The following is a 26763-nucleotide window of genomic DNA, read 5'->3' as shown; positions in this document are numbered from 1 at the left end:
TACCTCGGCGGCAGCGGCTTGGAGACCACTATAGGAAATTAGCTAAAATTTAGGGAAAGGGATAGAGAGTGTGATGGAGATACGAGCAGTTAGTTATCGGACAGGTGATAAGAAGAATGAAGGTCATTGTCATTAGAGAGGGGGAGAGGAAGAGGTCGAACAGGGAAACGAGGTTAGAAAGGGGAGGGAAGGGTTGCAACACTAAGAGAAGGGTTGCAACACTAAGAGAAGGGTTGCAACACTAAAGGGAAGGGTTGCAACACTAAAGGGAAGGGTTGCAACACTAAAGGGAAGGGTTGCAACACTAAGAGAAGGGTTGCAACACTAAAGGGAAGGGTTGCAACACTAAAGGGAAGGGTTGCAACACTAAGGGGAAGGGTTGCAACACTAAGGGAAGGGTTGCAACACTAAAGGGAAGGGTTGCAACACTAAAGGGAAGGGTTGCAACACTAAGAGAAGGGTTGCAACACTAAGAGAAGGGTTGCAACACTAAGGGAAGGGTTGCAACACTAAGAGAAGGGTTGCAACACTAAGGGAAGGGTTGCAACACCAAGGGAAGAATTACTCTAATATAAGAACCAAAATCACGTGTATCAAGTTCAGACTTAAAATATATTTCAAAGACCTTAAATAAGTAATTCTACAAAAAGACAGACAGGGATAGTTCCTAAAAAACAATGAAATTTTGGATATCGTGAACTATTACACATATTAATACAATGACTTCTATTACTGCTAATAAAAATAATGAGCAAAGCCATCGGAGTTGTGATGATATCCACTAACGTACAAATCCTGGTGTTTATGTGAAATTAAAAAGCACCGCAATATTGACGCTTCCTCGAACTAATAAATATTGGACCTGATTGGTGTAGATGGGTTGCAAGGACCTTATGCTCCAAGGTAGACAGAACCGCTTCAAGGTAGACAGAACCGCTTTAAGGTAGACAGAACCGCTTTAAGGTAGACAGAACCGCTTCAAATCCTCAAAATAATCCGTACCTTGTAACTGACTTTGAACCATCAGCAGCTAATTAACTGATAATGACCATAAAATAAGTTGTAATCGAGAAAGTACTTTGTCTCTATTAATTAGAGAAGTATTTTATATTATACCTTTAGCTGAAATTATTTTATATAGATGTTATAAGGGGGGCAAGTTGATTAATTTGGTTACTAGGAAGTCACTCGTTTGATTCCCTTCCTCTCTTCCCAATTCCCTCCCTGTCTATCTCCTTCCATCCCACGTTTCTTTCGCCGTCTCATCCCATCCCATCATCAATCTTTCACTCTCTCTCCCTCTTCCTCTACCTGTCACCCCATCTTCATTCTCCGTTCCAGCCACGCGCGGCTATTCTCTCCCCACCCACTCCTCTCCCATATCCACTACTCTCCCACACCCACTACTCTTCCCCTCTCATCCCTCTCTCCCTATTTATTCCCCCTCATCTCTCCTCATCTTTATCCTTCTTCCAAGTTAAATGGTCTTCTCACGTTTTACTTTCCCTAACTTCCCAATTCCTTTTCATCTGATTCTTCCCATTTCCTCTCTTCTCTCCCCTCCCCCTCCCTACCTCTCCCCTTGCCTTGTCATGCCGTCACCAGTAGCCATGACAACACTCCCTCGTCGCCAGGTATCATGGCTACCCTGTCCCCTTCTTCCTATCTCCCAAATTGAACCTAGTCCAACCTCACCCAACCAAACCTAGCCTAACCCACCCATCCTATCCTATCCCATCTGAACCTATTCTAAACCGAATGTATTTGGAAATAAGAGATAAATTTGTATTTTATATGTAGTATGGAAGAGGTGTTCGGAGCGTAGGTCGACCTGGTGTTTGGGTAAACAAAAGCACTAAAAGGTTGGGTCGTGGGGGCCGACCCCGACCCGCCTATGATTGTCCTACTCTCTCTTCCTCCCTCTCGTTCTCTCTTGACGCTTGGGCCTATCCTAACCAAATTTTCCTGGGTAATTTTCGTGTGATAGGTGTCCAAAATGGGCTGCTCAGGATCCACAGTGATTTTCGTAAAAAAGTCTGTAATCGGTGATTTGTTTTCCATCAAGATCCATTTTTTTTTAGCATTACCTGTAAGAAATTAATCTTTTGACCTAATGACCTAATTAAATTTTTCCATCCTAGTAGAACTACGCATCTGCTTTTCCTTCTTTCTTTAATGAAATATTATTTTCAGATTGATAATTTTGCTTGAAAATTCACTTTTATGGTATAATTATATTTTGTTATTTGAAATCGTCTTTTACTGCTCATTATTATTTTCGTTTTCATGTACATTGTCACTCTTGAGTTCTGCCTTATCTCTACTCCTCAATCTCTGTCTCTGTCTCTCACTCTCTGACTCACCTCTCTCTCTCTCTCTCTCTCTCTTTCTCTCCAACCTATTCATTCTACTGTGCCTTCCTTTCTCCTTACCAAAAGACACTTATACAATTACCTATCCCTAGTTTACCACAGCTTTCCTACCCCCTTTTAATTTATTTACAACACTTATACCTATGTTCCTTCCCTGGCAGAATTAAATTTGTCCCTTTAAATGGCCTAGTAAACATTGTAGTGGCCAGAAGTCACTCACTTTTCCAGATGCTTTGACATCTTGGCCAATGATAACATCTGCGATTTAAATGCCCCATGTTCGTTCTTGCAGATTGTGTGTCAAGCCAAAGGAGTCGCTGCCCGTGTCTGTTCTCCTTAGATGAAGTATATCGTACTGCCCCCATGCGCTACTCTTCGATAACCATCTTCTCCTCCAATTCGTCCGAGTGATCAGTGATATCCTTGAGTCTCTCAACCTTGCTGACCAACACGTGCTCAGTGTGCAAGTAACTTGTATGCAAATTGATAGAGGATTAAGATCATGGGTATCTCCACAAAAAAAGGGGAAGTAAGAAATATAAGTAAAGGGGAATAATGCACAAAGAATTGTACATAAAATATATCTAGAACAAGCACAACAAAAACAATAACTAAAAAATGACAAGGAAAAATATAGCGAAGATGCTAGAAAAAAAATATTTTACGAAAACCATGAAAAAGTGAGTAGTGATTCAAGATGACATGGGGGGGGGGGGGGGAAGGGTATTGAAGAGAACAGGAGACGAACAAATCAAATAGAATTAACGAAGACACGAATACAGAAATAAAAGAAAATTCCAGTCAACTGAAGTAAACCCAGAATACCAGAAGGGGAAGAGAAAGGAGAATACCAGAAGAGGAAGAGAAAGGAGAATACCATTACCAGAAGGGGAAGAGAGAGGAGAATACCATTACCAGGAAGAGGAAGTACCAGCAACACTCCCACACATTCACGGTAACTCCTTCTCTCATTTACTACTCTCAAAGTTAATTTAAATCAAGTTTAATATAAGTCTATTCATAAGAATAAAGATTAAATACACAAAAATAAACATAGCTGTACAAAAAAGTCGAAGGAATTTGACTATTTTGTTTTTAATTTGCTCATCATTATAAGAGTGTAAACTGATATTGTTTCTAAGCCTGAAATTTTGCAAGACTAGCTAAAATAATAATCATTTATTCAAATTCACAAACGCAATACAAACTTCTATATATTTATATTGGAATGTCTGTCTATTCGAGGTCTGACACTTTGGCTAACCTTGCTCAATTCTCCACTGTGGTTGCTGTCGGATATGTGCTCAACATGGTCGGAACAGGGTCGCCACCAGTACATTTACATTGAGCCAAAGGGGGACCGGTGAACCTTCTAGTAATTCCAATATCAGCTAGACCTTCAAAACGCTCTAAAAATTAAAATCAATTGTTTTTCTTTTCGTATGATAAAACATTACGCACTGATATCAGAAAATTTGTCAAAAAATTATATCGATTGTACATTAAATAATGTGCAAATACGTGTTCATAACACAAAGGGTGGTTACACCTGAGGCTCCGGGTGGTAGGGGGACTTCCACCACACGGAGCTCCTGCTACCCACAAAAAAAAAAATCATGGTCCAGTTGCTCGGGGAGTCCAGGGACGCAGGTTCAATCCCAACATACGATTTCAATATTTTCTAGTATATATTTCATGTAGTTGTTATTTTATTGTGAAAGTCATCAGTCTTTACATTTAAAGATTACTTTTAGGAACATAATAATAGTGGAACTGTAGATGGCTTATAGACTCATGCGAGGCCGCTAATATGTATAACCAATAATATATATTATATATATACATATATATACATATATTTATATACATATATATATATATATATATATATATATATATATATATATATATATATATATATATATATATATATATATATATATATGTGTCGTACCTAGTAGCCAGAACGCACTTCTCAGCCTACTATGCAAGGCCCGATTTGCCTAATAAGCCAAGTTTTCCTGAATTAATATATTTTCTCTAATTTTTTTCTTATGAAATGATAAAGCTACCCATTTCATTATATATGAGATCAATTTTTTTTATTGGAGTTAAAATTAACGTAGATATATGACTAAACCTAACCAACCCTACCTAACCTAACCTAACCTATCTTTATAGGTTAGGTTAGGTTAGGTAGCAGAAAAAGTTAGGTTAGGTTAGGTAGGTTAGGTAGTCGAAAAACAATTAATTCATGAAAACTTGGCTTATTAGGCAAATCGGGCCTTGCATAGTAGGCTGAGAAGTGCGTTCTGGCTACTAGGTACGACATATATATATATATATATATATATATATATATATATATATATATATATATATATATATATATATATATATATATATATATATATATATATATATATATCTATCCTCCGCTTGAAATAATTATACGTCTGTTACGTTACCCGATATTCTGTTCCATAAATCAACAACCCTATTTCTGAACCTGTATTTACCCAGGTCTTTCCTGGCTATAAACTACATATGAATCCATATTTAAAGAGTAAGAGCGAAAGAGATTCATCTTAGAGACACTTAAATTAAAGTCTACCTTGCAAACTGAATAGCCGTAAATAACAGCATTAATGAACTAATGTTCTTACTACACAAATAAAACGCAAGATTTTATCTTAGCAGCTTCTCGAGTGCTCAAGAGCAAACCATTTATTTGCGATCATTAATTCCTAGGCAAAACATTGCCCTCTCAGATGGGGTCATTACTGACTTCCTCAATCCGTTATTTTACATTCAGAATGAACATTTTTCCTCATAAATATCACGTAATAACCTTTCACGCTAATTTCTCATATTTATATTTATGAAAATATATGTATAGAAACAAGGAGCAGCTTCTGATCCGAATTTGGATAAGAAATCATTTAATAATATTTACATTACATTAACAACAGTAGCAACAAGAAAGGCAATAATAATATTATTATTAATTTGCTGAGAATAATAATATACAATTCCTGTCGATTTGCTTGGGAGTTATCTTAATTAAGCCCAACCTAACCAATTATTAAAGCCACTGTAATAGTCAACTGATCATGATGCACGTATACTTTACCCTTGAACGGTCCAAGACTGAAAAATACTCCCAAAAACGAGTATACACACTTTGCGGTGTATATATATTCGTTGTGTTTCTCTATGTTGGACAAAATAAGACTTAGGTTTATAGAAGTCACCCCTTGGCTGGGAATGGCGATTCTATATTGAAAAGAAGGCAATGTAGCCCATTATATGTTTTCACTTCCCCCATATGCAACATAAAAATATGTAATTATTATCGTCACCCCCAGCTAAAACGTCCAACCACTTGAGGTGGACGGTAGAGCGACGGTCTCGCAACATGCAGGTCGGCGTTCAATCCCTGACTGTTCTCCAAGTAGTTGGGCACCATTCCTTTCCCCCGTCCCATCCTAAATTCTTATTCTGACCCCTTCACAGTGATGTATAGTCGTAATGATTTAGTGCTTTCACCTGATAGTTCTATCCCTTCCCTACCAGTTGAAACGGTAATTTTTTTTTGGTTTACAGATCAAACTGCTAACAAAAGATGTTTATTAATGTAAAATCTTTCCTTTTCTCTTCGTGAGAGCAGTGATGTTGTATCATCAGCTAGTCACATATATACATCGAACGAAGAATATGTCTCGCTTCTCGGTGTATATACACACAAAATTTCATTTAGTCCTGGACAAAAAGGGGCTTTAACTGAGGATAAAGTTAAAACGTTGTAAGATAGTAGTAAAGACCTTCTAAACGACAGTAGTTAAAGGACCTGTCTAATCGACAGGCGTAAAGGACTTGTCTTATCAACAGGTTGACCTTTCAAGAACAGTTTACCTATGAGTGCAGACGGTATGAGTGGTTTAGTACGTGGGATAGCAAAATATGCTGGGTATACACTGGTAGACTTCAGCTATAATGAATATACTTTGGCTTTGCGTGCAAAAAAAATGGCCTTAAACAACTTGGCGACAAAATCAGTTGGGTTCATGGCAGTTAATTATAGTTCTGAGCGTTCTTCGAAAAAAAAGATAAAGCCATTTTATAATTAACTCAGCGAGATAAACTCGGTAGTGGTTCTGTTCTTAAACTGTTTCTTGAGTTTATGATTAAATTTCGATTTTTGAAGCTTGACAAATTTTCTAGTCAAGAATTATATGGATCTATTTTTGTTTATAGATTTCTCCTCACATCTAACTGACTTGAATATCAAAGTACATTAATCATTCAATACTTTTCATGTTATGTTTTACAATTTAAAAGCCTTCAAAATCAAAATCAAAATTTTAAAGCGTGATATTGACACTGGCACTTTTTAAATATTTCATACACACAAAAAAAAAATCTTGAAAATAATGAGAAAATAGATATTCAGAGCCCTTAAATAATATTTTCAACCATCAATGATTGAGTTGAAAGTTTTCTTTGAGTTACCAAGTTCAGGTCACTTGATGAAACTCCACATTTCATGACGTAGACAGACAGTGTGACGTTCCAAAAACTGAAATTGAACATTTTGGTAATGCATTGATGTGTATATTTCTGATTTGAATCTAAGTTACAAAGTAACTAAATTAAAAGGTAATCATTTCTCGATTTCAGAGCTGAACTAGTAAGCATTTGATGAGCTCGACTAGTGATTGGGTTAACGTTAACATTTAATTAAAAGGAGATCTTAAACACGACATAAATTTTCTAAGAATTTTTAAAACCTCTCGCAGTTGGCTTCGTTCTCTACTCATAATCGGGGATCTCAGGTCCCCGAATGAGGTAAATGCTATTCACAATTTGTGAGTAAATGGTACTCACAATTGGGAGACAAAAATGATTGGGCACGTTTCCTATCACCTAAATGCCTGTGTTCAACTAACATTAAATAGAGCCCCAGGAATCACGCAGCTATTGTGGGCTGCATCGGTGTTTCAGTAGTTGGATCTTCCAGGACCTCGATACAGACCTGAATGTGTGTGTGTGTGAGTGTGTGTGTGTGTGTGTGTGTGTGTGTGTGTGTGTGTGTGTGTGTGTGTGTGTGTGTGTGTGTGTGTGTGTGTGTGTGTGTGTGTGGGTATGTGTGTGTGTGTTAACTCTCACACACACACATATAGACTTGGGTGTAAAAAGCTGCGAATTCGAGCCTATTGAATAACCTCGATATATTCATTGTACAGGGATCATATATCGAGTATGATCTTAATCCCCTCTTACACACTATTTAATTACCCATCAAATCGACGTTCAATCCCCGACCGTCCAAGTAGCTGGGCACCATTCCTTTCCCCCCGTCCCATCCCAAATCCTTATCCTGACCCCCACTTCCAAGTGCTATATAGTCGTAATAGTTTGGCACTCCCCCCCTGATAATTTCCTATCCCTCTCCAATGCAGAAGCACCTTCAGCTGGCCTCTAAGGGCCTTACAATCCAGCACTGTGTACAGTCCTACCCTCGACTTGTCTGTAGCACCTTTCTTCATGAATGAACAATGAAAGAAGAGGTATCACATTAATATTCCAAAGGCACGAATAGAACAATTATTACATTTGTTCCATTTAAAAACGCACGTAATTATGGAACTAATGACAGGAGACTAGGAACGAAAATAGTACATTAATGGGTAAAAACGACAATCGCATTGCTTTAAATAACTGCAGTGAAAAAAAAAAACAGAAACAAAATGACAGAAAAACTAAACAAATTATAGTAATTAAATAGCAAAAAGACCCAAATGATTATAGTTCATTCCTTAGTGTAAAAAAAGAGTGATATATTTACTTAACAAGTATACGGACCAATTTAAGTGTTGAGAGTTTATATAAAAAGTCTCCAGAACTTGATGATGTGCTTCTTGCCTCCTCTTTGCGTATAAATTATTGTTACTACATTTTTCCCCAAGGTGTATAATCAGGATTATTAAGGATGACATCCATGGCCTAATATTTCGCAGAGATAGAGCTATTAATCTATCGTGTACCGAGTACTTCATTTCACTAGTCGCTATCTTAATTAGCATGATGCTTCTTCGGTCCTTATTTAGCCTGGTTTAGGATAGCTGAAATTTGGTTGATGGTGGTCCGAGTTTGGTCTGGTTGGTAATGGTCCTAGTCTGATGGTCTTGCTGACCAGTGGTCTTACATATAGCTGTCATCTTCCCCCTCTAGACTTACTGAAAACAAAACACCGTCGACGACTGAAAACATGCTCGACCCAAGCCTCGTTCCGTGTTTCAGGTGGCCACGGGGAACTGGATAGCGCATCCGGTACACAAACTCCAGCATTGGCCCGTTAGCAGACGGGAGTAATCGGAATATTGTTGCGAAACGTGTTATTAACCTTCAGCTCAAGGAGTTATATCTGCCTCCCTGCTGCCTCTGTATGTACATCATGATGAGTTAGAGTGATAATCGCTCTAAGTGTGTACTCTCCATTCTGACTTGAAGAAATAATAATTTTTTTTTGTTGCACTTATATCAACACGCTTGAAATCATAGTTTTCCATTACTCCGATTTATCTTTTGAGTCTTGAAGGTATAATCAAGATGATAGAGGAATAAGGGTATAATTATAGAGGAAACGTGTCGAAATACTCCTTGAATTTATGGGTTGGGGGTTTGGTGAGTGTATAATGTGTCATACTGTCAACATGTACGTCTGCTGTATGGCTGGAGGTGTGTATTATTGAAGGTGTAGAGAGACAGAATGAGGTGTTATATATATATATATATATATATATATATATATATATATATATATATATATATATATATATATATATATTATATATATATATATATATATATATATATATATATATATATATATATATATATATATATATATATATATATATATATATATGTATATATATAATCTTTCTTTTAAGGTCTAGTAAACAAGGTTCGGTGCGCAGGATAGAAAAAATTGTCTTATTTTTTGGGCTGTGTTCGCGGGAGTTTTTATAAATATTACGATACTGACATTTTATTGATTACTTAAATTTGTATTTAATATGGGTCGATCTTTTCTCGTTACTGAAGCAGTAGTGAGAGGTTAAATGAGGTTGTTAACTTATGGTTGACAAAAATACACATTAAAATCACTTTGTTAAATCAAATGAATGTCAATGCATGACAAAATTATTTACTTTTTTAATAATGAGATTCATTATGTTTAACATTTCTTTCCCCCAAAAATACCATTTCAATGTTTAACTTTTTAAGGAGGTAAAATTGATCGAAACTTGACACTTAATTACTCTACTACTCTTTAAAGCTACGTTATTATCTATAAGATGATTAAAACATCAAAAAATATTAAATAATCCGTCGGCTAATGAGTATTTTTAATATATTTAAAACCATCAACATTTCTGGAGCTTCCCTATATTATGTGAATGGCTACGTAGTTCGTTTCATGAGATATCAATGTTATGTTAGGGTACTTGGGCATTGTAATGCTAGAATACCTGGGCAGTGTGATACTAGGGTACCTGGGCATTTATGAAGTGACCCTGGGCTATGTGACAGGCAATATAGTTTCCATGAAACAGGCTGCTAGGACAAATTTATGGAGTCATTGGCAATAGAATCATAGGTTACGACTTCATAGGTTCCATGTTCATAGTTCTTGCTAACATGGCATGTGGGTTAGGTTACCTGGGTCAAAGATCATAGGGCCAAACGCCACACACTTAATGCTAGACTGACTTGGCAGTTTTTGCAGTGTCTGTGATAGGAAACTGAAAATCCGTCGCGATACTTTGACCTGTTATTCCCATTAATCTCATATTATGTGCTGTCACTTCATAGTCACTTTCTTTAAATTCCTTTGGGAAAGAAAGTGAATACAACATCTATACAACATTTTTCTCTTTCAGTGCTTCCGTGATTGTGTCATAGAGTTTGCTGATTTGGATAAATTGATTTGGAGTAATTGCTGATTTGGGTTGTGAAGTTCATTGTTCTCCATAACACTGAAGATCTGATTCCTAATCACATTTTCAAAAATATGAATTGTATGTATAATGATAATGCAACCTGTCTATATTTTATATATCATTGCAATTACTCGAAACGATTTATAGAAAGTCTAGTTGCTAGCGATTTCATTCACTACAACTCGCCCATGAAAATATTTCAAACATATTTCAAGTAAATAAAATTCTATGCCTCAAAGAATTCTGTATTCACTATGAAAAATTTCATACAAATCAAAACTCCAGAAAATTTATTTTACAGGAAAAATTTAAAAGGAATTGCTGTTTTTCAGCAAGAACATATCCTCTTTTTTATTTTAAATTATTTGATATGAAACAACCTTTTTTATCAATATTTAATTGAGATTACATATATATATATATATATATATATATATATATATATATATATATATATATATATATATATATATATATATATTATACAAAAAGAATAGGGGTGGTAGGAGAAGAAAATATCAGAGTGTTCAGTTAGGATCCACAAGGTCTTCTCTGAGTACTCTTTATTTTCTTCTCCGATGCTATGGGTCCCTACAATTCCACCAGAGGTGGTACCCCTCTATATATATATATATATATATATATATATATATATATATATATATATATATATATATATATATATATATATATATATATATATATATATATATATAAAGAAAATATCAAAATAAAATAAAGAAGAATCTCTTTTTAATCCATTGGCTCCAACTGTGATTACCGCTGCTGAAAAAAGAAGCTTTTGCAGATTAACGAAAAAAATCTCTCATTTCGCTTTTGGATCGTCGATAACGTTCGAAAGTTTACGGTGCAGCGAGGGGCTGTTATTTCCGATTTTCTTTTGTTTCGTCTGGCTCACCGGTGGTGAAATTTGGAGCCAAATTACCACAATTAACGAAAATAAAACAGGAGATTATGTTCTAAAATGGCAAATTCTTTAGTTACTTTATTAGTTGTCTCCGCCATTAGAGGACCTTTATTAGATGCCCCTGTCATTACCGAGTCTGTAATCACTGGTACTGATCTCAGCTGGAATAACAATAAAAAATTTATTTTCAAAGACAGCACACAGACGAAAACTGTTAATTTTAATATCGACCAAAGCATCAGAATCACAATGGTAACTAATGCATTAGAAACTACACAGAAACCAGTGCCATCAGAAACTACATAGAAACTAATGAATCACAAAGCTACAAATAAACCAATGCATTAGAAACTACACAGTAACCAGTGAATCATAAACTACACCGAAACCAGTGCATCAGAAACTACACAGAAACCAGTGCATAATAAACCTATCCTTTTGGGATCCTCTTGGACGTAGGTTCGAACCCACGTCACGGCCCTTGTGGATTTGTTCATAAACCTCGCCTTTCAACAAACTAACACTCTTCGTAGTAATCTGGTTTACACTGCTCCTCTTGCTTCTAATGCTGCTGGTGTCTACTCTATTTCCTGTTCGTCTTCTCCTCTCTAATACTTTGGTGAAACTGGTTGTACACTAAATGGCAGACTTAAGGAACACAAAAGAAGTGTTAAGTCTGCAAAAAACTAACAATGTTCTCCTTCTGGCTCGAAGTCATCCTATTGATTGGTCTTCTAAAATAATCTTTCCTGCTTCTACTCTTCACAGACGCCGTCTTGTTGAATCAGCTATGATACACAACCTACCCAATATGAACCTTAGTCTTGGCTTTGTTGCTGTTGACTCTTCCTTTTCACAGTTCATATTCAAATGCTCCAACCTTCTTAACAAACGTGACCTGATTTAAGCCTATCATCCTTTTTTTTTTCTTGCCCTCTTAGTCTTATCCCAATATTACACTCATCCCATTCACTCATTACCTTTCGCTTTATTTTTACCTTTCGCCTTATTCTTACCTTTATCTAAGAATTACCTTCTTCTCTTACCTGCTCCTCACCTTACACCTTACCTTCTTCAAGGAATTACCTTCTTCTCTAACCTGCTTCTCACCTCACACCTTATTTATTGTCCGTTTCTTCCTATCTCTCCTTTACGGGCTATTCATGCCCGTACCACCTTTTGGATGGCCTAATCTTCATCAATCTCACTCCCTTACATACGCCTTGATAAGGGTCCAGGACGGATCGAAACGTCGTTTCTCCATCTTCTGAGGTGTGGTTTGGTCATTACGAGCCTTTTTGCATGTATTTAGTTTCCTTATAGTTAGGGGGAGTTCCATGCCAGGACAGCCATACTGGAGAATGAGTCTCACACAGGATGTACACATCTTATTTGTACATGGGAATTGTTGTTGTTAAAGATTTAGCTACTCAGGACGAAGTGTCCATGTAGCACGGGCTATGGTGAGCCCGTAACGTACATGGGAAGAGTTCCTTGTCTAATATTCTGAAGGATAAGTGAGAGGGGGCGAGGAGAGGTTCCTCACGTTAGAAGAGCAAGGGGGATTTATCGTTTCAATACTTAAACTTTTCTCATTTGCCTGGTTGAAAGGCACATTTCTCTTCCGAGAACCTGGTTGGGAGGAGAGCATTATCGCGTGCATTTTGTATTTAATAAGTATGCAGGCGTTTAATAATGCACATCGAGGCCACTTAACTTTATGGGTGGGGCTTGTACAATACCTGGAACCATTGGCTGTTAATGCTTAGTCAACAGGTAGAGTTATAGCCGGGGCTGTGGTTAATGATCATTGTCAAGAATGTTTTTATTTTACGCTGGTAAATAAGCCCTTATTAACGTATATATACAACTGAGGTCAATATCTATACTTGGATAAACACTTATGTACATAAATATTATGTATTTGTATACACACACACACACATATTGATTGACGGTTGAGAGGAGGGACCAAAGAGCCGAAGTTAAACCCCCGCAAGCGCAACTGGGTGAGTACACATTCACATCGCTGGAAGAGTTAAGAGAGACATGATCACCCCATACAAAATTCACAAGGGAATTGATAGAGTAAAAACATATAATTTAACACAGGCTGTATTCTCATCACAAGAGGACACAGGTGGCAGCTGAGTACCCAAATGAGCCACAGAGACAGTAGAAAGAACTTTTTCAGTGTTAGAGTAGTTAGTAAATGGAATGCATTGGGCAGTGATATGGTGGAGGCTGAATCGATACTCAGTTTTAAATGAAGATATGACAGAGCTAAATAGGCTCAGGAATCTGTACACTAGGGGGCTGGTTGCCTGGTGGACAGCGCGCAGGACTCGTAATTCTGTGGCGCGGGTTCGATTCCCGCACGAGGCAGAAACAAATTGGCAAAGTTTCTTTCACCCTGAATGCCCCTGTTTCCTAGCAGTAAATAAGTACCTGGGAGTTAGTCAGCGGTCACGGGCTGCTTCCAGGTGTGTGTGTGTGTGTGATGTGGAAAAAAAAGTAGTTAGTAAACAGTTGATTGACAGTTGAGAGGCGGGCCGAAAGAGCAAAGCTCAACCCCCGCAAACACAACTAGGTGAATACAACTAGGTGAATACCAGTTGATTGACAGTTGAAAGGTGGAACTAAAGAGCCGAAGCTCAACCCTCGCAAGCACAGTGAGTACATTAGAGTACACATACACGGTAGATAACTGTAGACAAAGCAGCATTGTTCACAGCAAGGGACATCATAACAAGGGGTCATAGATGGCAACTGGAGACACAAATGAGCCACAGAGACGTCAGAAGGAACTTTATCAGTGACAGAGCTGTCGATAAATCTAACAGGCTAGACGCTGAAGTAGTTGAAGCTAACTCGATTAAAAGTTTTAAACCAAAACATGATAAAAATGTGAAAAATAAGTCATTGTTGAAATAAGTCATTCAATAAGTCATCAAAATAAGTCAAATCTACAAAAGTTCAAAAGACGGGGAATAGGAACTTAACTCGACCCTGCAAGCACATGGAGATTAGTTCATCAATCATACATGTGAACTATACATAGTTCATGTATATTTAATTCATTGTGTCGGGGGGACAGGAAGCCAGTGTGTGTTCATACACGTTAGGCCGAATTACTGACCCCCTCCCAGGATGCAACCCCACAACAAGCTGACTAACTCCTTAATACCTACTTACTGCTAGGTGAACAGATGCATTAGATGAAAAGAAATGTACCCAACCATTTCAGTCCCGCCCGGGATTCGAACCCGAAATTCTCGATTGTGTGTCGAGAACGTATCCGACTGTATATATATATATACACACACGAATAATTATAAAATTATTATAGTTAATGGATATATAAACATATATATTAATGCTATAAAAGAAGCGAGGCTCACAAACCAAGCCAGACACACACAAAGTAAAGCAATCCACACAATACAAAACCACGCAATCAGAAAAGAGCAAGCCACCCAAACAAAACAAATGGAGCCACACACAAACAAACCCAAGCAAGCCACACAAACAAGATACACGAGTTCCCAGCCGATCAATACAGCAACTAAACCAGAGGTGTATTGCGCTTCCGAAAGAGCGTGGGACACACACACACACACACACACACACACACACACACACACACACACACACACACACACACACACACACACACACACACACACAGCAGCATGATTCAGTCAGAGAATTTTGCATTTCGTCAGTGTAGTATCGACCACTGAGGGTGGTGGTGGGGAAGGGGTGAGTGATAGGGGGGATTTGGTGGGGGAGAGAGAGAGATAGGGGAAGGGGAAGAGTGTGGGGGAGAGGGGGGGGGGGAATAGCGGTTGAGAGATGCCTTACTATGGTCAAGCATATCAATACTCCCCCCACCCCCCTACCCACAGCCTCCCGGAGGAGGGGGGTCTGGGGTTGGGGGTTGCATAGGGGAATGCGGAGACTAGATAGGGGAGAAGTGGTGAGATGGGGGGGGGGTGTAAATAGGGGAAGGAGGGGCTGAGGGGAATGATCCTTGTCTGTGTTGGGGGAGGGAGGGAGGGAGATGGAGAGAGAAAGAGAGTAGAGATGGAGGGGGGAGGGATTGGGGGGGGGGGGCGGAGATGACGGGAATGGCGGGGGGGGGGGGGGGGTTTGGAGGAGTTGGGGGATTGAGGGGTTGGGGGGGGGGGGCGCCACGGCTGGAAGCAATGGCGGCCTCTTCTAAATGGAGGAAAATACCGCCCTGTGATTGGCCCACCACGCGAACCAATACACTGATTTTCTCTGCCTATAAAGTGTGATGCAAATGGTGCTGCATGGTGCGTTATGCGCTTCCCGCACGCACGCACTCCCCCACCCCACCCCCGCTCCCCGCACGCACGCCCTCCCTTGCTCCCTGCACGCACGCCCTTGCTCCCTGCACGCCCTCCCCCGCTCCTGTGCGCGCATCGGTCCTGTTCTTCCACATTTATGTTCGTCTAGCAACCAATGAAAACCGGTTAATGGTTAATGAATTTCAACATTTTCTAGCATACATTCTTCCGTCTTCCATTCACTTCTCTAGGCACTTCTCCATACACTTCTCCATACACTTCTCCATACACTTCTCCATACACTTCTCCATACACTTCCTATGGTCTCTCACACTACTGAATCGTTTCGTAATTTTTACTACATCTGATAATATATTCTCCTCTTTTTACTTCTGTTATTATAAATAAGTATTTTTCTTAGCTATATTAACTGAAAATGCATATATATGCCATGGTTATAAAAGGGTAACTTACTTATGTTTGTGCTCCGTCCTGAAGCCATACTCTAACAGAAACAGGCTGTTGGATCATAGTCAAATTACAGGGCGTCACCCAGAGTCAACGTGGGTAACTACAAGCTGGGTTTTTTTTTCTTATCATGAGCTGCAGATGTACTTGTAACGACCGACCTACAAGGCCATTTGAGAGTTAACGACTCACAAGGCCATTTAAGAACTAACGATCAACTCTTACTCACAAGTTCATGGTTTAAGCCTTTTAGTTATGGATATATATGTACTTGGAAAAAAAAAACTTTGTGTATATCTCTCTTTCTCTCTCTCTCTCTCTCTCTCTCTCCTACCTCCTAAAGGTTTGCTTAGCATGAACACAGTGCTATGGTCCTGTGATCGCCAGTCTAGATGCGTGTAAGGTGACCATAGCGTCGAGAGTCATTACAGACACGACTGGAGAAGCACCTTTATGCTCTCGCTTCCACATTCTGGGTTTCCTACTCCAAGACAGAAATGTATTTATTTTAATAGAGAGAACTCACGACCTAATATCTTATAGGAGGATAGAGAGTTTAACCAGAGTTTTGGCGTTCTTGTCTGTATTTCGTCTGTATACAGTCTGGAGAGCTACAGTTTATTTCAGTATTTCGTCTGTATACAGTGTGAAGAGCTACAGTTTAGTACAGTATGTCGTCTGTATACAGTCTAAAGAGCTACAGTTTATTACAGTATTTCGTCTGTATACAGTCTGGAGAGCTACAGTTTATTTCAGTATTTCGTCTGTATACAGTGTGAAGAGCTACAGTTTAGTACAGTATGTCGTCTGTATACAGTCTAAAGAGCTACAGTTTATTACAGTATTTCGTCAGTATACAGTCTGAAGAGCTACAGTTTATTACAGTATTTCGTCTGTATACAGTGTGAAGAGCTACAGTTTATTACAGTATTTCGTCTGTATACAGTGTGAAAAGATAAGAGTTAATCATACAACCTTTGTTTCATGTATAGGTATTTTCTCACGAAAGATCAATATGGCTGAGCAAATTCAAAATACCCTTTAAGAGACTTACAGAGAAAAGAATAACTTTAAGATATTTATAAGACTAAAACCACCTTTAACAACTCTACTTCACAAAATCACTTTTTTAAGGTTATAAACTTAGTGACTTAAAATAAGCATAATTTATAAAGAAAAATTAACGTGAATACTCAGATGAAGATAAAAATGATCGAATTCTCGTTAAAGCAGTTAATATAACCTGTTATCTTGGACAGAAGAGACACTATATACTGTAGCAGATATCTAACCCTGTCAATATTGTATAATATTAATAATATATTTGTATTTAAAAGATTGGATATACAAAAAGCTTGAGAGGAAGAGAACGGTCGAGAGAGGTGTTAAAATTACTGATTATCTAAGATTAATACTTAGCCCTGTTCACGGAAGAAAATGTAAGTATGCTGCTTACTTTTGCACCAACGTGTGACCAGGTCTGTGAGGCGAAATTAACTAAGATAAATCGCCTTCACGATATCATCTCTCCGTTATCGCTTTACTGTCACAACCGCCACAATCCTGTCACCCCTTCTTCACCCCTCACTACCACCATCACCACTACTGGTAGGCATCACCACCACCACCAGTAAGCATCACCACCACCACTAGTAGCACTCCCATCACCACCACCACCAGTTACCAGTAAGCATCACCACCACAATCACCACCACCAACACCACCCACCCCACCACAATCCCAACCACCACCCTCACCACCAACACCACAATCACAATCACCACAACCACCCTCACCACCAACACCACCACCACAATCACAATCACCACCACCACCCTCACCACCACCACAATCACAATCACCACCATTAAAACTACAAATGAGGTAAGCACAAAAACACATCTTCTCCAATCATCTATTTCCCTAGAGATTGGAGTAGGGTCCCCGGATCCCGTTAGGTAGCCACACTTGCCCGTGGGAGGGGTTAGAGGGAGGGGGGGTGGATGGAAGGGGGATTGGGAGGGGGTTAGAGGGAAGGGAGAGGGGGAGGGAAGAGCGAGAGGGGGGAATTTCCCTGTGAGGGACGCGGGGAATTTCCCTACAAAAAAAAAAGGTCGACTTTTTTGAGGTTTGTTTGTCTGTTGCTTTTATGGTAATATTCATTGTTATTATTTTCTTGAGACTTCACTCTACAGAACTTTATTTTCATGAGTTGTCTCATAATTTTAATATATGTTGAACTTTTTTTAAAATATAATTTTTTTTGCGTATAATCGAGTATGTTTGATTATTTGTTTTATTATTTTGTTATGATGCTGTTAGAATAATTTACGTTTATTAGTAATTTTAATATAATTATTGTGTCAGTTTTCTGTTATTATTATTAATAGGTTTTGTATAAAATCATTTTATTTTTATTAATATATTTGTATTCATGCAGCTGCCGTAGACTAAATGAAGGGTTACATAGTGTGTACCATAAGCTAGCCATGCTATACAAAAATCCCAAACTCGCAGGATGCAAATTATACAATAGAAGATGCTTAGTAAACATTATAATTCTAGAGAAACTCCCAATGGATTTATTTCTAATAAACACTAACAAAAACATCCATGGATTCACGTCTATTCCAAATTATTTTAAAACACACTATACTCCTGTACAGCTTACTGGAAAAGTGTCTTTAAACATCTTCTCCAATTTCCCTTCCACGTGATGCTGGATATCTGTGAAATGTTAATGATTGCAGGATTGCAAGAGCAGTTTGCAAGAGTGGAAGGGAGCCTTGCTACTTCCTGCATCCCTCACCAGACGAAAGATCGTCTTGCCTGACTTGGCTGTGTCACTGACGCTCATACTGGTCTAGTTGTGATCAATTAGATCAACGGGATGACAAGGAACAAATTCTGCATTGAGGAGGTCGTAGGAAAACTTCTGGTATGCAAAAGCCTCAATGGTATGCCAGAGCCTAGCATTGCAGGAGCCCAACATTGCATGAGCCCAGCATTGCATGAGCCCAGCATTGCATGTGCCCAGCATTGCATGAGCCCAGCATTGCAGGAACCCCAACATAGCAATGAAGTGCAGTGAACATAACAATAGAGTCAATTTGCTAATTACTGCGTGAGTTTGTACCATGGGCTACCATTATTTATGGGGGCAGGAAATTATACAGTTGTATCCTCATGGTGCTCCCTGGGGTCACCCTTAGAGCCCAGGCAACACACCCACTACACCCTGGGCGAGTGCCAAACTGTGTTGCGCCTTAGCTAAGGCAAACTACTTGCAAACAAAAGGAAAATTTGTTAACTTCGATTTAAAATAAAAAAGTGCTTTGTAGGAAAAAAATGATATATTTCATTAAATAAACGTTCAAGGTCGAATTTTTGCTGTTCTATTATATTCTTTCCTTGCACTATACTTTTCCTTGATTGCGTCATTTCTTTGGTTCTTTATACTGATAAATACATCTTTGAGTGTATATATTGTGAAATACTCTTCTGGGTGTATATATACTGAGAAATACTAAGCATTCTAAAGAACTTCATGTCAGATTTTCTTTTACAAGGGAACTAAGAGATCATTCTATTCCATTTACAGGGGATAGATAATGGTTTGTAAACAGAACTGTTGATTTCTGGACTAAATTACCAGGTAACATAAGGGATCTGGAATCACTGGAAAGTTTGAAGTGTAGGTTAGACTTGACTGAGTTAGATACGACGGAGTTTGGGCGCATTTAAATGAAAATTAATTCGTATAGGTCCCAAAGGCTTTCTGCAGGTTTTAATTTTGATTGTCTTATATACAGTGTTCTCTACAATATAAAAACAAAAGTGTTCAGCCACTTGGCATGTTCGGAAGAACAATAGTTTCGTTTCTAGCAGAGTCTACGTTCGATTACCGACGACCTAAGAAATTAGGCAAATGTTAATTCACTCCATACTCGTATCCCAGCGCCTTGTCCTCATATCCCAGCTCCTTGTTCTCATATCCCAGCTCCTTGTCCTCATATCCAGCTCCTTGTCCTCATATTCCAGCTCCTTGTCCTCATCCCAGCTCCTTGTCCTCATAACCCAGCACCTAGTCCTCGTATCCCAGCACCTAGTCCTCATATCCCAGCTCCTTGTCCTCATATCTTTTTCAGTTTCTATACAATCACTATGACAGCGTTTACCCACTCTAATAAATGTTGCAAAATCTGTTATTTCTAAACCAAAAAGCATTTAAACTTAAGCCAGGTAAAGGAAGGTAATTATCAGAAGCAAGTCGAATGGCATTGTTAAAACATTGTTTAAGGTCTTAAAAATAATAATGTAAGGAGAACTACGTCTCTCAGTTAATATACCTTTACAACTTGTATTATTCCCGCTTGAGCAGACTCGGTTAAACAAATGATCACTAACGTCGTGTCAAGTCATAAAAGGGGAGACAAATCTCTTCCATCTGACAACGTTTAAATTAGCTAAACATCAATTGTGGTGAAGGTCCCCGATGCGTTAATGGCTCAAGAAGTTCTTATGGTTTGAGATGTATCTAAGCTGAAGGAAGAACTAGCACTTTAACTGGATTAAATCTCTGCTGAAAATCAGGTGTTTATTCTAACAAATTACTTCTTTTTAAAATTATATAAAGCAATGTATTTGAAAAGTTTATATATATAGCAGTTTATGTTGTTGAATATGACCGAAAGATTCATTGATTCTAGCACGAATCTTCTCAATATTTCTTAGTTTTTTTTGTGTTAGAATCATTAAGTTTACCGTTTCGGTCATATTTATCAACATATAGCGGCATATTATATATATATATATATATATATATATATATATATATATAGGGGGGTACCACCACTGGTGTAATTATAGGGACCCACAGCCTCAGAGAAGGGAACACATAGCACTCAGGGAAAAACTTGACATTTAACTCTGAATACGAAAGAGTGTTCACTTCTCCTACCACCCCCTTTTTTTTTTATTATGATGTACACTTTATTATGCAAGGTTATACAGTTACATATCTGATTTTATACAAAAAATGAACATTAAGAGGACACAAGAAAAAGTTCGCTTCCTAGAGGCTGTAGATTTCCTCGAACTCCTCCGACGCCGGGCAGGAACCGAGGACGCAGCGGGCATTTCCCCTCTGGATCGCGACACTGAGGCGCTGAAAGAGAAAACTTGCTGCTCTAGGGTCTCTTGTGGTGTCAATGAGCTTGGTACCAAGATCCTTAAGAAACCTTCTTGCACTCTCACCCCATGGGCCTAGGGTCTCAGACCCTATTGGAACGAAATTGTACCTTTGATCTAATTGCCTGTACTTGACTGACTTTTGTTTTTCTCTGTGTGTCGCTGCGGCTCCTGCCGTGCCGGCAGAGAGGGTGATGTATGTCGTTGCCAGGGTGGATACGCAAGTATAGTCCCATGCTAACTGCCTGCCACCCTTCCATGGACGCAGTGTGATTCCGTCTGGTCGGCCGGCAAAGCTAACAGAGTCACGGTTCAGTAGGTTGCGGGGCTCTCTCTCCGCTGGACACTGAGCAGAGGCAAGGCTTCTTTTAATGATGTCGTTGACTTCGTCGTGTCTAGTGTGCCAACCACCCGATTTTCCACAGTGCAGGCCATGCAATCCATATTCGTCAGCATCTGCCTCGCCGCAAATACACCTGTGAACAGTGTGGATAGGGGCAGCAAGGCGGAGAGCGACTGCAATACGGAGCTCCTGCGGATCAAGACGTGTGCCTGTCGCAGACATAGGGACTGCCAGAAGGAAGTCCCCTGCATGGGGAGCCTGCACAGCTGTGAGGCGTGCACGATCACTGGGGGTTGTTGCTGCCTCCAGCAAAGCTGTGGCTTCTTTGTCTACAATGGGGCTGTCCCAACTGGATTGTTTCTTGGCTTTCGGCATGGCTGGTCTGAGTGCTGGGTCTGTCATGGCACCCCATTTCGTGTCACATTCCGTGTAGTGGGGGTCCTGTATCCCCGCTACATCACTCAGGGTGTCAGGTAGAATTTCCTTAACCAGGTCATCTGATGCTGAGGAGGAAGACAGGAAGGCTGGGACTGCAATTTGGGTGGCGGTGCGGACACCCAAGCCACCGAGCCTGACAGGAAGAGTGGCTTGTTTCCACTGGCATTCGTTGAGAGAGAGGTTAACAACTTTTTCCAGCATGGTCTTCAGTAGGAGGTCATACTCGTCAAGCTTTGGGTTGTTGTAAGATGGGGCGCACCTCAGAAAGTAGGTTAGCCTCGGAAGGGATAGGCATTTGGTGAGGAGATAAAAAGCATCGTGGGCATCGATGTCACCTATTCTCTCTTCCATCCTCCTAAGGTCTGCGATTTTCTTGTCGAGGATCTCCTCAATGGCGTTAGACCCGAGGGGAGCTCCAAGGAGGGTGCTGTTCTCGGCCCTAATGACATGGGCTCCAGGCAAGGCAGACCTTATTCTAGCTACGATGTCTGGGTTGGAGGAGACTACTTCACACTTGGAAGGGTTCAGGACGAGACCCAGGCTTACTTCTTGCTCCCTTATTTTCCTGATATCTGACAAGAGGTGGTCTACGGTGCCAGCTATAGTGCCATCATCCAAAAACCAGATGTTGAACTCGCTGGACAAACTTTCGGTGATTTCTTTTAAGACTAAGCAGAAAAGAAGGGGAGCAAGAGGATCACCTTGCTGAACACCTTCACATGATCTGATTTCATGTTCACCAAAGAGCAGTTTTGACTCGCCACTGTAGCACGATAGTATGAACGGGTAGAGGGGCCGGAAATGGCGATGTACGGCACAAAGTACTGCATCTCTTCTTACCATGTTGAAGGCATTCTTAAAGTCCAGTTTGAGCAGGGCCTTTTCATCAGAAATGTTTGTGATGTATGCTCGTGCTGCATGGGCAGCCGCTTCACAGCCTTGGGGGATTCCAAATCCTAGCTGGATTGGTTTCAGCAATTCAGCCGCTTGCTGGCTGACAACCCTCGTAGCAGCCTTGGCAATCAGGCGTCGGAGAGTGTTGCCAACAGCGATTGGCCTGATTCCTTCGTCCTTCTTTTTGAGAGCACAGAGGGAGGCACCAAAAAAGAGAGGCCTGATGACCTCAGGTATCTCACCAGCCAGACACATGTTGACGAACCTTGTGAGTTCCATAAGAAGATCTTGTGCAGCATCACCAACCGCAGGATTTAACATTTGCTTGATATGTTGAGGTTTTAACCCTGTAAAGCCGCCTGCTGACCCAGGTGGAAAAGAAAGGGCTGCTTTGTAGACCTCAGATTCACCAACTGTTAATGGGTCTGAAATGGTGTCGGCTGATGGCGGAACGATGTTGTCGCCTTGAGGGGCTCTGGGTGGGTGCTTGCTTTGCAGGGCCCGTGCTGTGGCTGAGTTTCGAGGAGCAATTTTCTCGTCACTGGTGAGGACTCTAATAGCACTTGCGGTATTTCCCTCTTCAATTTTCTTGGTGATTTGTGCTCTGATTTTGTACGTTTCCGGTATGTTGTTGTTACCATTTCTGCGGTGGGTGTGTTTTGCTCGGAGAGGCAGGCGAACTAGGTTGTCCCCCCTTGGGTATTCATTTATCGCCCTCAGGACCGAGGAAGCAAGTGATTTGTCCCTCCTTGGAGGGACGGTGAGGCATACATTGCCAAACAGAAGGACATTATGCCACGCTTGAATGTTTTCCGGTGCATCATTGACCCTTTTCAGAAGATTACAAAGTTTGGCTGCTGCATTTGGGCGGGCTGCTTTTGGGATGTGTGGTAATGTTCTAGCAGACGTCGCTATGATCGCTTGGGTGAGGTTCTCAGATGAGATTAGGTTAATGGGAGTCTCTTCCCTAACTGTTAATGGCAGCTGGCCATTGCTTCCCTTCGGAAGCTGGTGGGAACCACTGCATCTTTCCTCGTTGAAGGTGTGAAAGCGGATAACACCACCGATGGAGTTTATGGCGGTGTTTTTGTTGCATACTCGGCAAAAACCTCTTTTAGGAGCAGTTGTTGGCACCTCAAGGCTTGTGGAGTCCTGCCCGACCGCTGGGACCCCTTCCATTTCAACTCGGTTGGCCGAGTTAAACTGTGCATTATTCTATCGAGGGGGGCAAACACACTGGGTCATGGCCAAGCAACTGGGTGTGGAGCCAACAACTGGGTGTGGAGCCAGCAACTGGGTGTGGAGGCATCAACTGGGTGTGGAGCCAGCAACTGGGTGTGGAGGCATCAACTGGGTGTGGAGCCAGCAACTGGGTGTGGAGCCAGCAACTGGGTGTGGAGGCCGCGGCTGGGTGTGGAGGCATCAACTGGGTGTGGAGGCATCAGCTGGGTGTGGCGGCATCAGCTGGGTGTGGAGGCCGCGGCCGGGTGTGGAGGCATCAGCTGGGTGTGGAGGCCGCGGCTGGGTGTGGAGGCATCAGCTGGGTGTGGAGGCCGCGGCTGGGTGTGGCGGCATCAGCTGGGTGTGGAGGCCGCGGCTGGGTGTGGAGGCATCAGCTGGGTGTGGAGGCCGCGGCTGGGTGTGGAGGCCGCGGCTGGGTGTGGAGGCCGGTGGGGCGAGGGTCAGCTCAGGTATAGTGAGGTGCGGGGGGGGGGATGGGGTCGGTTTGGGGGGGGAGGCGTGGTATCGAGTGGGCTATACACATGACACACAATATACATTCACATATATGTACACCAGGGTATGTATGACACTGAGAATATGGGGTTGGCACTTTGTTATATGTATGACACTATAAACTGGGGTTGACACTTTGTGGTGTGTATGGCACTGAGTATCGGAGTTGGCACTTTGAGATGTATATTTCACTATGGCACTATATATACATGGTATTCACTTTGTATGTCGGGGCCGCAAAGTATACACCAAACAGACAGAAATTGTTCACTATCATTCACTGGGCCCACGAGGGAGGTGGTGGGGTGGTGTGGTGGTGAGGGCAGTTTGAAATAATATATATATATATATATATATATATATATATATATATATATATATATATATATATATATATATATATATATATATATATGTTAGTTAAGGGATACTTTAGTGTAACCTACGCAGGTATGTTAATTGCCTCCACCTCAATCTTAAGACTAATGTATTTAATCTTTTTTTTCAGCAGCAGTTTACCGTTTCGTTTCTTCTCCAACGAGAAGGGTCTCCGCTCTCCATTTTGAGTCTTATTGGTATTGACCTTGACGTTAATATTGGCCTGGATATTGGCTTAGACTTTATGTATTAAATTTTAGTATTTTATTAATATTGTTATTATTAAATTTTATTATTGTAATTATTAGCTGAATTATCCGTGTTTTGACTGTAAATTAATTAGTCTTTGTTATACTATTTTTTCGTAATAATTGTGATTATTAATACCAATGTTATTGTGATTTTTATTATTTTTGTAATTATAGATATTTTTTTGCCACACAAGTTATTCTTTTGGTCACTTATTCTGTATATTAAAAATTTCCAGTGCTTAAAAGTTACTCTAAAACATATTTTTTGTGTCTTTATCCAATCATTTATAAGATGTCTGAATTGCCCAATTAGTGATTAGACACCCAATCCACACATCTGAAAGCAAAGAAAGTGACGACGACGTTTCGGTCCTTGCTAGGACCATCATCGAGTCATGTGATGGACCAAAGGAGAGACCGAAACGTTGTCATCACTGCCTAAAAGGTTTGGCCACGTTATTGTGACTTGCTGTTCAATAGTGAGAAAATGTCTAGGTGGGGCAACCAGCCTCCTGCCTAAACTAGTTTTGATAATTTTGTGAAATTCGATTGAAATGTGTGTGGAATCTGCTCTGTTTGTTGTTGCATATACATGCAAAATCAATCCAGTAACTATCTTTCACATGTATCCACTACACAGATTAAAATTATATGTGTTAATTTTTAAATTTCACTTAAATACATAAAAGGCAGGAAAAAGAGTATCGATTTATTGAGATGCTTCGAGGACGTCATTGTATTGTGACAAAAATATAATGATATTGGTAACATTATTAAACATTGGAATACATAATTTAGAGACAATTTCATGAAGATAAAATATAATGGGCAGTAATGTCTATGACAGTGGCTGTTGTCGGTCGTCGAGACGCGGCTATTGTCGTCGTGGAGCCTCGGAGTTATTTATAAAAGTTGTAAATTATTTTTTAATAGTGAATTCAATTCTAAAACCATTCGATAAGGCAATCCTCAATTATCAACAACTTTGAATCTATCTCTATATGGAATTATGTTCAAAATACTTCTGAACTTAAATAAATCCTCAATGAACTTCCTTCGTTTATATATAGACATGATATATATATCAGAATTCCTTTCTACACGTATTAGTCCATAAAATTAAAAAAAAAAATTGACATACCTCTGTTGTGTGCTTATTGAAACAAGGACTCGCGATGGTGCCGCAAATTACACAACTGGTGTGTGTGTGTGTGTGTGTGTGTGTGTGTGTGTGTGTGTGTGTGTGTGTGTGTGTGTGTGTGTGTGTGTGTGTGTGTGTGTGTGTGTCTGTGTGTGTGAGGAAGACGACGTTCTATACGTAAATGCCATCGACAATTGTCTCCAAGAGGAATAGGAAGTACTGCCTTGTTTAGTATAATAACTACAGGTTACCTTTCTGCTCTCTCTCCCCCCCACCACCCCCCAACCCCCGACCCCCCCCA

At 40.0% G+C, this 26763-nt stretch overlaps 1 protein-coding gene across 5 annotated transcripts in view; it reads left to right on the top strand.

The window, feature by feature from the left end:
* Nucleotides 1-26372, top strand: part of LOC123763628 (uncharacterized) — a 149696-nt gene extending 123324 nt beyond the window's left edge. For 4 of the 5 annotated variants that reach the window (XR_011222719.1, XR_006773469.2, XR_011222718.1 and 1 more), the window contains 2 exons: nt 2665-3327; nt 25204-26372. Coding sequence is in view for 2 of the 5 variants with exons in the window: in XM_069304360.1 (XP_069160461.1) it covers nt 2665-2783 (119 nt within the window). In the remaining 3 variants the exon portion in view is untranslated. Of the gene's footprint in view, nt 1-2664; nt 3328-25200 lie in introns of all 5 variants that reach the window. The other variant, XM_069304361.1, reaches the window with a different exon arrangement.
* The last annotated feature ends 391 nt before the right edge of the window (nt 26373-26763 follow it).

The sequence above is a fragment of the Procambarus clarkii genome, chromosome 52, assembly GCF_040958095.1.
Source record: "Procambarus clarkii isolate CNS0578487 chromosome 52, FALCON_Pclarkii_2.0, whole genome shotgun sequence".
In the NCBI taxonomy this organism is placed as follows: Eukaryota; Metazoa; Arthropoda; class Malacostraca; order Decapoda; family Cambaridae; genus Procambarus; species Procambarus clarkii.
Note: the sequence above shows the minus strand (reverse complement) of the source record. Positions and strands in the feature narration are given on the sequence as shown.